At 38.9% G+C, this 14,042-nt stretch overlaps 1 protein-coding gene across 1 annotated transcript in view; it reads right to left on the reverse strand.

The window, feature by feature from the left end:
• The window catches only part of NRCAM (neuronal cell adhesion molecule), a 320,682-nt gene that overhangs the window by 78,394 nt on the left and 228,246 nt on the right, over nt 1-14,042 (reverse strand). The window contains 5 exon segments of the mRNA XM_081535995.1: nt 2,477-2,599; nt 4,522-4,718; nt 6,736-6,841; nt 9,692-9,709; nt 12,118-12,318. Of these exon segments, the coding sequence (XP_081392121.1) occupies nt 2,477-2,599; nt 4,522-4,718; nt 6,736-6,841; nt 9,692-9,709; nt 12,118-12,223 (550 nt within the window). The 5' untranslated portion in view covers nt 12,224-12,318.

The raw sequence follows: 14,042 nt of genomic DNA on the forward strand, positions 1-14,042 counted from the left end.
AGCAGGGTGACAATATACAGGCTTGACATATTCCTTTCCCAATTTGGATCCAGTCCAAATTAGGAACTGGACAACTCTAACTGTTCCTTCTTGACCTGCAAACAGATTTCTCAGGAGGCAGGTAAGGTGGTCCAGTATTCCCATCTCTTTAAAAATTTTCCAGCTTGTTGTGATCCACACAGTCAAAGGCTTTAGGGTAGTCAATGAAGCAGAAGTATATGTTTTTCTGGAATTCTCTAGCTTTTGCTATGATCCAATGGATGTTGGCAATTTGATCTCTGATTCCCCTGCCTTTTCTAAATCTGCTTGAACATCTGGACGTTCTCAGTTCATGTACTGTTGAAGCCCAGCTTGGAGAATTTTGAGCATTACTTTGCTAACGTGTAAGATGAGTACAATTGTGCAGTAGTTTGAACATTCTTTGGTATTGCCTTCCTTTGGGATTGGAATGAAAACTGACCTTTTCCAGTCCTGTGGCCACTGCTGAGTTTTCCAATTTTGCTGGCATATTGAGTGCAGCACTTTCACAGCTTCATCTTTTAGGACTTCAAATAGCTCAACTGGAATTCCATCACCTCCACTAACTTTATTCATAGTGATGCTTCCTAAGGCTCACTTGACTTCGCACTCCAGGATGTCTGGCTCTAGGTAAGTGATCACACCATCGTGGTTATCTAGGTCATTAAGATCTTTGTTTCTTGCCACCTCTTCTTAATATCTTCTGCTTCTGTTAGGTCCATATTGTTTCTGTCCTTTATTGTGCCCATCTTTGCATGATATGTTCCCTTGGTATCTCTAACTTTCTTGAAGAGCTCTCTAGTTTTTACCATTCTATTGTTTTCCTCTATTTCTTTGTGTTGATTACTTAGGAAGGCTTTATTATCTCTCCTTGCTATTCTTTGGAACTCTGCATTCAGATGGATATATCTTTCCTTCTCTCCTTTGTCTTTAGCTTCTCTTCTTTTCTCAGCTCTTTGTAAGGCCTCCTCAGACAACCATTTTGCCTTTTTGTATTTCCTCTTCTTGGGGATGGTTCTGATCACTGCTTCTCATACAATGTTACGAACCTCCTTCCATAGTTCTTCAGGCACTCTATCTACCAGATCTAATCCCTTCAATCTATTTCTCACTTTCAGTGTATAATCATAAGGGATTTGATTTAGGTCATACCTGAATGTTCTAGTGTTTTCCCCTATTTTCTTAATTTAAGGCTGAATTTTGCAATAAGGAATTCATAATATGAGCCACAGTCAGCTCCTGGTCTTGTTTTTGCTGACTCTATAGAGCTTCTCCATCTTTGGCTGCAAAGAATATAATCAATCTGATTTCGATGTTGACCATCTGGTGATGTCCATGTGTAGAGTGGTCTCTTGTATTATTGGAGGAGGGTGTTTGTGATGATTAGTGCGTTCTCTTGGCATAAGCCTGTTAGCCTTTGTCCTGCTTCGTTTTGTACTCCAAGGCCAAACTTTCCTGTTACTCCAGGTATCTCTCAACTTCCTACTTTTGCATTCCAGTCCCCTATGATGAAAAGGACATCTTTTTTGGGTGTTAGTTCTAGAAGGTCTTGTAGGTCTTCATAGGACTGTTCAACTTCAGCTTCTTTAGCATTACTGGTCAGGGCATAGACTTTGATTACTGTGATATTGAATGGTTTGCCTTGGAAACGAACAGAGATCATTCTGTTGTTTTTGAGATTGCACCCAAGTACTGCATTTTGGATGCTTCTGTTGACTATGAGGGCTACTCCATTTCTTCTAAGGGATTCTTGCTTAGAATTAGAACAAGACCCAGATTCCCCCACAGCCAGCCCTCCCATCAGGAAGCTTCCACAAGCCTCTTATCCTTATCCATCAGAGGGAAGACAGAATGGAAACCACAATTACAGAAAACTAATCAAACTGATCACTTGGATCATAGCCTTGTCTAACTCAATGAAACTATGAGTCATGTTGTTTAGGGTCACTCAAGACCAATGTGTCATGGTGGAGAGTTCTGACAAAATGTGGTCCACTGGAGAAGGGAATGGCAAACTGCTTTAGTATTCTTGCCTTGAGAACCCCATGAACAGTATGAAAAGGCAAGAAGATATGACATTGAAAGATGAACTCCTCAGGTCAGTAATTGTCCAATATGCTATTGGAGAAGAGTGGAGAAATAGCTCTAGAAAGAGTGAAGAGGCTGAGCTAAAGCGAAAGCAATGCCCAATTGTGGATGTGACTGGTGATGGAAGTAAAGTCCGATGCTGTAGAGAACAATTTTGCATAGGACCTGGAATGTTAGGTCTATGAATCAAGGTAAGTAGGTACATAGTAGGTGTTCAATAAAACAGAGCAAATGAACGAAATGATATGCGATTTGTTTTCCTGAGCATCTCTAAAAAAACTTATAAACATGAATCACAGGAGGTAATCATTGATTGGGATAGCCAATAATCATAAGACTCTTGAAGAAAGTTCATATTTTTAAAACTTACAATTATCCATCCAGAATATTATGGGTGGTGGTAACCCAACTGGTGGTCTGCAAGGAAGGACCAAAGATTGGCCATTTCGAAGTGTTATTGGTTCAAGCTTTTCTTTGGTCCACAACGGTGACCCTAATAAAATGAAATAATAACTTATAAGTTATTGCTGCACTGGAAAACAAAAAAAGCACTAGAAAGAAAGGTAAACCAAACTTGTAGAGAAATAGTAACTTGGAATTTATGGAAATTAAGATAACAAATTTTCAAAAAAATGACATTCATAATATAAGTTCTGAGTCAGCAAGTCCATGTCTAAGAATTTATATTAAATAAATCCTTGAAGATACATAATGATTTTGTTAAAAGCATGTTTTTCACAAAAGAACGAAAAACACTTATATATGTAAAAAGATTTGTGAAAGAAATAATGGTAAACCTAAACTTTTGAATAAAATAGTGTTAGATGTTGTATAAAGACAGTTAGACAATAAGTATAAGATTAATATAATACACATGATATGTAGATAAGCCAAAAAGGTTACAAACTCAGAATGAGTTTGTTTTCAATATGTACACACATATCTGCCTAGGTAAAAATATAAAAAACAGTAATTTCCTTGAGTGAAAGGATTTGTGAACAATTTTTATATTTCTTTTTTGTTCATTTGTAGTTGATTTGTTCTATAAAGCACACATATTATATGCATAATTGAAAAAAGCTTTAAAAATGACCAGACCTTCAAATAGCCACTGTTCTTTAAATACATGCTCTTGGGTTGTTGAGAGGATGTACTGACTATTGCAAAAAGAGTTACAATAATATCAAGATAATGAGGCCACTCTGTTTCCAGTGAAATTTTGATATAAAAATGTTTAAAGAAATATATGCACCCTAATGTTCATGTTCATAGCAACATTATTCACAATAGCCAAGATGTGGAAGCAACCTAAGTGTCCATCAATAGATGACTGGATAAAGAAGACGTGTGTGTGTGACATACAATGAAATATTGGGCTTCCCTGGGGCTCAGATGGTAAAGAATCTGCCTGCAATGCAGGAGACCTGGGTTCAATCCTGGGTCAGAAAGATTCCCTGGAGAAGGGAATGGCTGTCCACTCCAGGAATCTTGCCTGGAGAATTCCTTGGACAGAGGAGGCTGGCAGGCTATATAGTCCATGGGGTTGCAAAGAGTCAGACATGACTGAACAACTAACACTTTCATTTTCACACAATGGAATATTACTCAGCCATAAAAAACAATGAAAATTTGCCACCTGCAGCAACATAGATGAACTTGTAGGATACTGTGATAAGTGAAATAGGTCTCTTTGTACAGAGAAAGACAAATAGATGATATCATTTATATGTGGAATCTAAAAAATACAACAAATTAGTCAATATAACAAAAAGGCAGCAGACTCACAGATACATACTCACTCACAAACTAGTGGCTCCCAGTGGGAAGAGGGAAGAGGAGAGGGGCAATATAGGGGGAAGGAGTTAAGAACTACAAACTGCTGTGTATAAAATAAGCTACAAGGATATATTACATAACACAGGAAATATAACCAATTTTTACCATATTTCTAAATGGAGTATAACCTTTAAAACTGTGAATCACTATATTATATACATAAAACCTTTATAATAAAGTACATCAACCATATTTCAATTAAAAAATGTTTAAAGAAGTAACACTTATACCTCAATTACCCATTTTATATTGAATTTATCTCCATCTGACTATATGGACTATGCTTGTGCCTAAGATTCAGGAGAAATTAATAATTAGATCAATCTGAGGAAGAAGCATTTTTCTTACCCCTGGTGATTTATTCTGGACTTCTACAAAAGACACACTGGTTTGGCAAAACATTAGGCTGAGGAATTGGGGAAAAGTGGAAAAGGGTGATGATTTTCATGCAAAATAAAGTCAGAGTATTGGCATCAATGCCACTGCCTTCTTGTAATGGTTATTTGGATGATGTAACAGATGCTGGTGTTGGAGCCAGACTTTAAAAAGGGTCCTGTTCAGCGAACAGGTCTGACTTACTGGATGGACGGATGACAATGTTATTAGAAATCGCAGCCCCGCGTTCGTTCCTGGCTGTACACTGATAGACTCCTTCATAGGTCTCTGCTTTCGCCTCACTCATGATGTTGATTATGAGTGTTCCTGAGCCAGGCTTCATGGTGACGAGAGGGTCTTTATCTATGTCAAAATGAGTTCCATTTCGGGTCCAGGAAAAGCTGCCAGGCACATAGAGGATTAAGCTTGTTAACAGTCCAGAAAAACAGGATTACTTACTCTTTAACAAATTCCTTGTAGTTTTATGAGTTTCTGAATAATTAGACTTTAATATTCAATAAAAGAGCAATAAGCTCCATTCCTAAAATGTTTCACTGAATCATGACTTAGAAAAAAGTGCTGACCATACATACTAAGGTACATGTCTTCATCAGAAGTACCAAAATCTGACTCAATAAAGAAACCATGCATACAAATTTTGCCTGTCATTCTTCAAAGAAAATATTGTAAGTAGGTCACCAAGGCACACCTTCTTAGAGCTTTATTAGCATTTTGATTGTAAACTCCATTGTTTATAGAATTGATAACCTGTCTATTAAAATTTGCTCCAGGGTGCAGTGTAACATGAAAGGCCTTTACAAGTACTAATACATGTGTATATTAAAAGTGATCAGACCAGTGTCAAGTTACCACAAGGCAAAGTGTGAGTTGGGAGGAGAGGAAGAAACTTGAATTCAATGGTATTTTAAATGTCAGATTTCATTTAAAAAGTGACCATTCTATATAAAACATATTTGAGAATTTTTAATCTAGAGATGATTTTGAAAATTTCTGAGGAAGTATTTCAAATTGGCAACTAAAAGTCTTCTTTTTAAGTTTTGTTTATATAAAATAAATGACTGCCTTACATAAAAGTCACAGAGGTCATGTAATTAAACACTTGGTAACTGTTCTAAACTTTTCCATGATTCCCAAGCCCTCTTGGATTTCCCTTCCCACTGTTTATCCATTTAGTGGGAGTTGTCATACCTCCTAGCGCAGGAGGCAGTGGTAGTGGATGCTACTGGCTTATGGTAAATAGAGATTAGGGATGCTGTAAAATATCCTACAACACACAGGAGAGCTCTGCCTCCATAACAAAAAATTATCCAGCCCAAAATATCAACAGAGCTAAGGTGGAGAAATCCTGCCTAATAGGGAGTTATAGGAAGTATTAAGTGAGTGTTAAACTGAAGGGGGCACTGTCCATCAAAGGACATTGCATTAGGGCTTAAGCGCTCAAAAGTTGCTAATAATACAGCAGAACAGATTGTTGTAAGCCAGCCTTTGATGGAAATTTTTGATATCCTTAGGTATTTACTGGCAGTTAATTTCTTCCTCTGGTGCCAGTCTGTGATAGATTAGTAAGGCTGGTCATAGACAAACTCAGAAATACAATATTGGGAAAATCTTTCTATTTTATAACTTTAAAAATTCCACATTATATGTCCATAATAATCATCCAACTCTTGAAAGCTTCCATATATTACTGGACAAGTTACAGATCACCCACTAAGGAGGTGTGGAACCTGGATAAGATTACCTAGCATTATTGGGCATCAGTTTTCCCTCTATAAAATATATTGGCTGGACAAGATAATGTTTAATGTTTCTCCCAAGTCTAAAATGCTCTGCAGTGCTCATGCCAAGATGCATATGAAGCGTCCTGAGTGTTGAACTCTGCCATGTTTGGAAAACCACTTGGGGCTATTACAGACTTGGAGAGAGCTAGGAGAGACCTTAGAAGTTGTGCAATTCAGCTCCTTTATTTTATAGATAAAGACACTGAGGCTTATAGAGAAGGAATTTGCCCATGTCACAGGCTGTCAGAAGGCTCTTTTGACATCTCCCCACAATTTTTTACCATGTCACACAGAAAGGTATCAGTATGGAAATGTAACCACCTGGGTTTTTAGGAAGAACCAACTGAATTTAATTAAAAGCAGAGAGACAAAACAATGAACCTACAAATGACACCTTAATAATAGGTGAAAGTGTGAAAGTGAAAGTGTTTGTCGCTCAGTCGTGTCTGACTCTCTTTGACTCCATTGACTGTAGCCCGCCAGGCTTCTCTGTCCATGGGATTCTCTAGGCAAGAATACTAGAGTGGGTTGCCATTCCCCTCTCCAGGGGATTGTCCTTACCCAGGGATCTATCAATGCTTCTTTTCAGTATTATAACAACAGAAAGCATACCTACCTTGGAGGAGGTTTCCCCTTTGCCTCACACTGGATTACAATATTCTCCCGAGGGTCAATAATGTAATCTTTTGGAGACTGTTGAGTGATGGTTGGTGGTTGTACCACTTAATTGTAAAAAGAAGAACAATGGATAGAAACAAATTATTTAATATTGTAATAGTAATTTTTTTTTTTCTGTATCAAAATCACTTACCCTAGACTAAATATGCTCCAAATGTTTTTAGTAATTTCTCCTGCGGTAACACACAACTCAGCAGATTTTTGGCTAAAAGACTCCTAAAATTTTGGAGTCAAGACATAACTCCCTTTTGGTAACTTTGTATGTGTTCATAAGGCCCATTTTCCCACACTGAAAGTTTGGGAAATTCATTACCAATATAAGCTTAAAATTAAGATTTTCATTTCTGATGTAACAATGAGAAATTTCTCTGAGACCTTTGGTTCAAATGATGCTTTTTGATAAAATTTAAGTTATGAGGTAAATTTGCAACTTTCTTAAAAAAGAGTAACTGATTTATAGTTCATTCCTGGGTTCATGTATATTAATACACTGGTAACAAACATATTTGAGAAGCAATGTTAAAAAGATAATTAGAGACTTGACATGTCTTATTAGAGCCAGGAGGAAGGTGGCTACTAGGAACAAAGATAAAACAGGCTTATTTAGAAGATGAATTGGGAAGCTCTCTGTTATAGGAAACAATATTCTCATTTCAGTCTTCAAAGTGCTATGTGATCATTTATTATCACATTGTAGGAAGAAACTATTCTGCCCCCAGAACAACTGAATCTGTATAAAAGCTGGTATCTGGACATTTGATGTTCAAGTCACTCTAAGATTACCATGCCCTCCTTCTTGTGAAATCAGAATCACAGAGTGTAGAACAGGAAGGGAAGGGAGAAATCATCTATTTTGACTTCTTCTGTTGCCTAATGCAGCAAAATAGCTTGACTTCCTAGGCAAGTAGAGAGAAGCAAAGTGTCCTGGGTACAAGGTAACTACCTTGCACACCTCCAAAGAGAGCTGTTTACACAGACCAATGGTTCTCAATCAAGGGCCATTTGCCGCTACTCCTCGGGGGACAGCTGGTCACATCTAGAGATGATTCTGGTTGTCACCACTGGGGTGGGAGTGCTCCTGGCATCTAGTGGGTAGAGGCCAGGGATGCTGCTAAACATCTTACAGGGTACAGGACATCTTTATAATGTAAAGACTTTGTATTTGGTTCATTTAAGTTTTTCATATTTCAGATTGTCCCTTTCCTCTCCAACTATGCTCTGGGCTTCCTTTGTGAAACTTCTTCCACCTGCCAATCAAGTTATTTCCCAAAGCTTCATAACTGTTCTCTGCCTTTGTCTTTCTTTCTTGTGGGGAACTGTGCACATGGCTAAACTGACCACTTTCATGGCTTATAAATGTCTTATAAATCTGCAGGCATGATTCTGTTTTCTTTGTCTCCAGTCTTGTGTCTATTGACCAGACAGCTCTTACTAAATATCCAAAGAACACCTAAAATACAGATCAAAAATGGAACTCATAATTGCCATCATTTACTGTGCACCTGTTAACTGCAGGATACTGCACAGTGTCAATTTCAACTCCCTTTAGCAAGATCCATCCCCTTCCTTATCCTAAGCCAGCTGCTCCTTTCAGCCTCTAGCACTGTCCAGGGGAGCCTCATCCTTTCCAGCCCAGTCAGTTACCAATGCTGGGTAGCAGTTTGGTCTAACAATTAAGAACTAGTCTGTCTATTTCTTACCAGCTATGAGAATTCAAGCAAGTTTCTTAATGTCTGTGAGCCCTCATTTCCATAGAGGGAAAACAGGGTTTGAAAGTGGTGTCTACCTCCTAGGGTTGCTGGGAAAATCAAATAAAATTATTTGTGCAAAATTCTTAGTCCATGCCAAACTGTAATGGTTCAGTGATATTACCTGTATTTAGATTATTATCACAGTCATTTTTATTCAGACCAGCTTCACTGTGCAGTGATCCTTTAGGCTCTGGCAGTATAGAGTCTGGGATGATGGAAAGAAGCTTAGAATTCCCCACTAAGGAATCAGCAGGCATAGGTTGTGGGTAAGGGGGACTTTTAGGAGTGATTCAACCCGATTTCTTGTGCTTTTCTGCGAGTGACAGAGATGCAAGGGTGGTGGTCTCAGACCCAGAACTTAACACAGCTGGTTTAGCTGCCACAAATCACTGCCAGGAGCTGACCATCTAGATGGAACTCTTTGAACAGTGCTGAGGTCATCAGGCAACCAACAAGGGCTATGAAGTAACAAGGGGAAAAGGTAATTTTATATAATTGTACTGGTTAAATCCAATACCAAAGGATTTTTCAAGTGCTTAAAAATTATTATTTTTTTTTAGGTAGATGATATGTGGTGCCCAGCTGTCAGAGGCAGCAGTTTTAGATTAGAGCATGCCACTCAGAAAGGATGTGAGTGGGGGTTGCTTGTCTTTTGTACACTTTTCAAACTCTCTGGGCCATTTTACTGATGACATTAAGAAACACTAGTCTACCCAGTCCTGCAGATTGAGCAAGTATATGAATGAACTCTGCTGAAGTACCTGCAAGCACCCAACTCCTATATATATCCAGAGACATGCTTTTATTCCAGCCAGCTTTTAATAGCATTTAGAACCAGATGTTGTCTTCCAATTTTGTGAGTTTTCTCATTGAGTTACATCAGATGTGAATGAAGCTCAGAAGTTAGTAGTGCAGAATATTGGTAAAAGAAAAACAGTAATACCTGAGTCCAGAATTCATGCAGGGAATATATTCAACCTGCTTCTTGGAATTTCATTGTAATGCATAGCCACAGTAAACACACATGTTTAAAAAGACGTTAGCCATGAAAATAAAATCGTGCATTTAATTCACAATATTCATTCAAAAACAAAGACACAGTCAAATTTTCACACTGCCTGGTAATGGCCAAAAGACACTTACAGTCTTCAAGAAGTTTTGCTTTTTCCCCATCAATATCAGCAGGTGAGTGGGCGAACAGGATTAAAGAAAACCAGATGTTAGTAATAGGAACGTTAGCACCCTGAAGATAATAGGGGAATCTTGTCTATTTTATTTAACCTAGAAAACCAGTACAGCAAAGGTGGAGGTGGTGAAGTAGCAAAAGAAAGAAACTCCCATTAAAGGTTTTGTTTGTTCCTGAAGCAGTGATTTCTACAGAAACATATGGGAAGAACAAAAGAGATGCTATAGGCCAAAAAAAAAAAAAAAGATTCTACCAGGAATAGGAATGGATAATTCCATGCCATACATGTTGTGCTGGACAAGTAATTATGTTCAATTTGAAAAATAGCTTAAATATACAATTAATCTGAGTTGTCACATACTGTGTTGTGTCTGATCCTATTATCCCAGACATCACTATGCACATGGTAATGATACCTAACAATGGGACACTGCTACAAGGAGAGTGCTCCATCCAAGTCAAATCCAGCACTGATTTGAGGTTTTTATATTTCTATGGTTAATCCCCATGTTGGTAATTGCACTTTTCAGACTGCATATTTCTCCTTCAGAATGCCTCAGTCACCCAGGGCTGCTAGTACCTATCCCAAGGTACAGAAGAGGTGTAAGGAACTGGGGCAAGAAGAAATTACATTAGCATGCAATTCATATGATTCTGCTGTTCTGTCTGTCATTACTACTTGCAAAGGTTAATGCAGGAGCGCCTGGGTTGTCCGTAACTTTCTTTTCATCATGGTTCTGCCTCTTCTCCATTAGCAGCGATAATTGAGTTAGCCATAGGTGACTGTTTTCCTCTGATTGTTAGATTGAGCAGTCAGATTAAGGGGGAATATATTTAACACAAGAGAGAACAAAAGCATTTCTCTCAATGCTTTTCTCTCTCTCCTACATATCTGCTAGGGCAAATGCTTACTTAGGCATTCAAACTCCAATGGGCTTAACCAATCATATCTTTTTTTTTTTTTTAATTGAAATTAAGGTCACTGAGTGAATATCTTTTGAAAAGAAGTTGAATGTTGCATTTTCTTATACTTAAAAGATGCACAGCAAAGGGAGTCAACAAAGTATGGGGCCCATCACATCTCTTCTTCCCACTGGCAGTTGCAACCTCTTTGGTTAAAAAAAAAATGACATCACAACAATTGAATTGCCCCAGGAAAGTGTTATCTTCCTTGCACCTTGGAAAGCTTGCCAAACAGATGTTCTATTCAAGAAGCTAATGGATTTAAAGAGGTCATATAGATTAGGGATAAAGAATAAATCAATTCTGAAGTACAGTAATTGTCCAGATTTGAAATTCTGCTTTCCATTGCAGGAAAAGTAACCTGTTGGCACTTAGCATTATCTGTAATTTTTCAGACACCACCCAGCTCAGGGAGAGTACAGCATATACAGTACTTTATTCAGGAAACGGTGGGCTCCTATAGTAGCTGTTACTTGCTCCCTTCTAAATAGCAATTTTGCCGAAGACTTGTTTTATTCTCAACATTGACATCTTGGTCTTTAATCACCATTTTTAAAACAAAGATCTTTCACTAGGCTTTGATAAGACACACTTTCTAGCTCTAAACTCATACTTAAGATTCAAAACTCAAAAGTGAACTTCACCTTGTCTGAGTCAAGAGAAATGAGTCGTGGGTAGTTTGGGGATACAGAGGGGCGAGGGGTTGGCTGAGAGATGATCATTTTACTCGCAGCATATGAAGGTACAAGATGGAGAGGTGGGGAGGGGGTAAACAGTGGGGAGGGTAATCCGTGATCATTCTTTTTATGGAGTAGAGTTGCTTTACAATGCTCTGTTAGTTTCTGCTGTACAACATCGTGAATCAGCTAATGTATACATATCTTCCCTCTCTCTTGAGCCTCCTTCCCTACCCCACCCCTCTAGGTCATCATAGAGCACTGGATTGAGCTCCCCGTGCCATACAGCAGCTTCTCTCTAGCTAGCTATTTTACACCTGGTAGTGTACATGTGTCAACGCTACTCTCTTAGTTCGCCCCTCCCTCTCCTTCCCTTCCTGTGTCCAAAAGCAGTTCCTATGGCTTTCTTGCAGGATGGCTTCTATAAAGAATTGCCTGTTGGGAGGATCAGCTCACATTTCACTCCCTTTTGGGTCAGCCCCCTCAATGGTACACCGAAAGGACCTGAAGGGAAGGAAAGACTGACAGGGAGGGGACCATGTGTCTGACCCATTCGATGGCCTTTTCTAGAGTCTGATTCATTTTTTTTCCTAGGGACTGATTCTTTATAAACACCAGGTGCTGTTTGATTTGCTTTTCAGGATCACACAGACATGTCCTCCATCCACACTGTTCAGAGTGGCGGTAAATGCTGGGGAGGTTCTGGCTCCAGGGGCTCAGAGCTTTGCAACGTTAATACTTACGATCAAGAGGGACTTCCAGGGCACTAATCATCTGGCACAGGAAGAGCATCAGCGGCACTCTGCCGGCAGATAAGCGCTTCTTTTTTGGCATTATTCTAAGCTGCATTAGCCGAGCTCCTGCTGAGCCCCACAAGCTGTATTTCCTTTTCTTCTTTCACAAAAGATTTGTGTGCAGCGTTTCAATAATTCTCATGCAGGAAACTGAAAAAGGATAGAAGAATGAGTGTATCTTTTTTTTTGAAAGAAGGAAATGAAGAGAGGAAGTCTGCAGTTAGAACATCAGTTCTGTATTATACATGAACTCTAAATGGGAGCTAACTTTTAAATATTTAACTCTGAGGACTGAAAGAATCATTTATTCATAAATCAGCTAAAATTAGGTCAGAAATATTTGCAATGATGTCAAGCAAAACCTGTCGGTGCCATCCTTCTGGTTTTCCTAGTTTAAATATCTGTGTTTATATAAGAGGCTACCATGTCTCTAATAGAGCAAGAAAACTTGGCTTATAAATCGGTTAAAAGGTGTGACTTTGAAGGGGAGGCCTAATGGCTTCTCTTTTCCAGAGATTCTCTCTGGGAAAGTTCAGGGTGTGGTTGTCAATTTGTTTCAAACCTCAAACACTGATTTACTGGCAGAGCCACCAAGAATACTGGCCTTTTCCATCTCTTACCTGGACTGTGGCAACAGACATGCCTGAGCTCTGAGTTCCAGGTCTTCCTCACTGCAGCAACCCTCTGAAACAATGCTGACTAATTTTCTCAAAAGGTCTTTGGTTAAATCGTCAGAGTAGTCTCATGGGACCTACCCAATCAAGTTCAAAATACCCTTAAACAGGTAATAAAAAAACTTCAATGATCTGGTCTGAGTTTATCCTACCAACGTTATTTCCTCCTATTTCCACATAAGTTATTTATTATTTTTTTGTTTGTCAGTTTGATTGCCTGATTCTGCTCTTCTTTCTTGGGCCAGTCCTTCAATATGCTTTGAGTTTTCCCAACTTCTTGCCTTGGTTTATCCCACTCCTTTTACCTCGAATGTCCTCTCCACCAAATTTCCTCATCAGTGTCCAAAGGATTTCTTTATAGATCATTGAAAATGGAAACACAAGCTGACCACTCAAATAAAGTCATTTATTTCACCCTCTGAGAACCCCTGAAATTCCTTGTTTTATTCATCACTTTATTATACAGGTATATACTTTTGGGGGATATGCATGCTCTCTCCCCTACTGCTCCAGGCAAAGATTGTGCCTCTCCCATCTTTGTACTCCTCTATAATCTAAAATAGTGTACCTGGCACATGAAAGTGTCTACTGTACACAAGAAAACATGAGCACAAACAACAGAATATAGGCTTCTGTCTGATAGCAGACTCCTGCGTGAAATGATGGGTATAATCTCCCTAAGAGATGCGAGTGACCAATGGCTCTCTCTCAAGAAGGTAGGAGAGACGCCATTATTATAAACTAGGGTCATTCATGCAGTTTCATTACTGAATTATTTGTGTAATTGTGTATTTTTAAAATGGCTATCTTTCCCACTCAACTGAAAACCTCCAAAGGGTAGGGACCACATCTTCCCTGTTCCCTATCATGTCCCCAGAGCTCATCACAGTGTCTGGCACATGGTAGGGAGTAAATAATATTGGTAGAAAAAAAAAAGGCAGGGAAAGGGGAAAGATGAGGTTGTATTCAGAGAGGCACTCTGACCACAGTCTACCTAAGGCTATGGTTATATTTATACTTATGTGCATGTATGCATGCTCAGTCATGTCTGACTCTTTGCGATCCCATGGACTGTAGCCCACCAGGCTTCTCTGTTCATGGGATCTTCCAAGCAAGAATACTGGAGTGGGTTGCCATTTCCTCTTCCAGGGGATCTTCCCAACCCAGGGATCGAACCCACGTCTCTGGAGTCTCCTACAC

Source organism: Giraffa tippelskirchi, chromosome 10 (genome assembly GCF_054371585.1).
Source record: "Giraffa tippelskirchi isolate mGirTip1 chromosome 10, T2T-mGirTip1v1.2.pri, whole genome shotgun sequence".
NCBI lineage: Eukaryota > Metazoa > Chordata > Mammalia > Artiodactyla > Giraffidae > Giraffa > Giraffa tippelskirchi.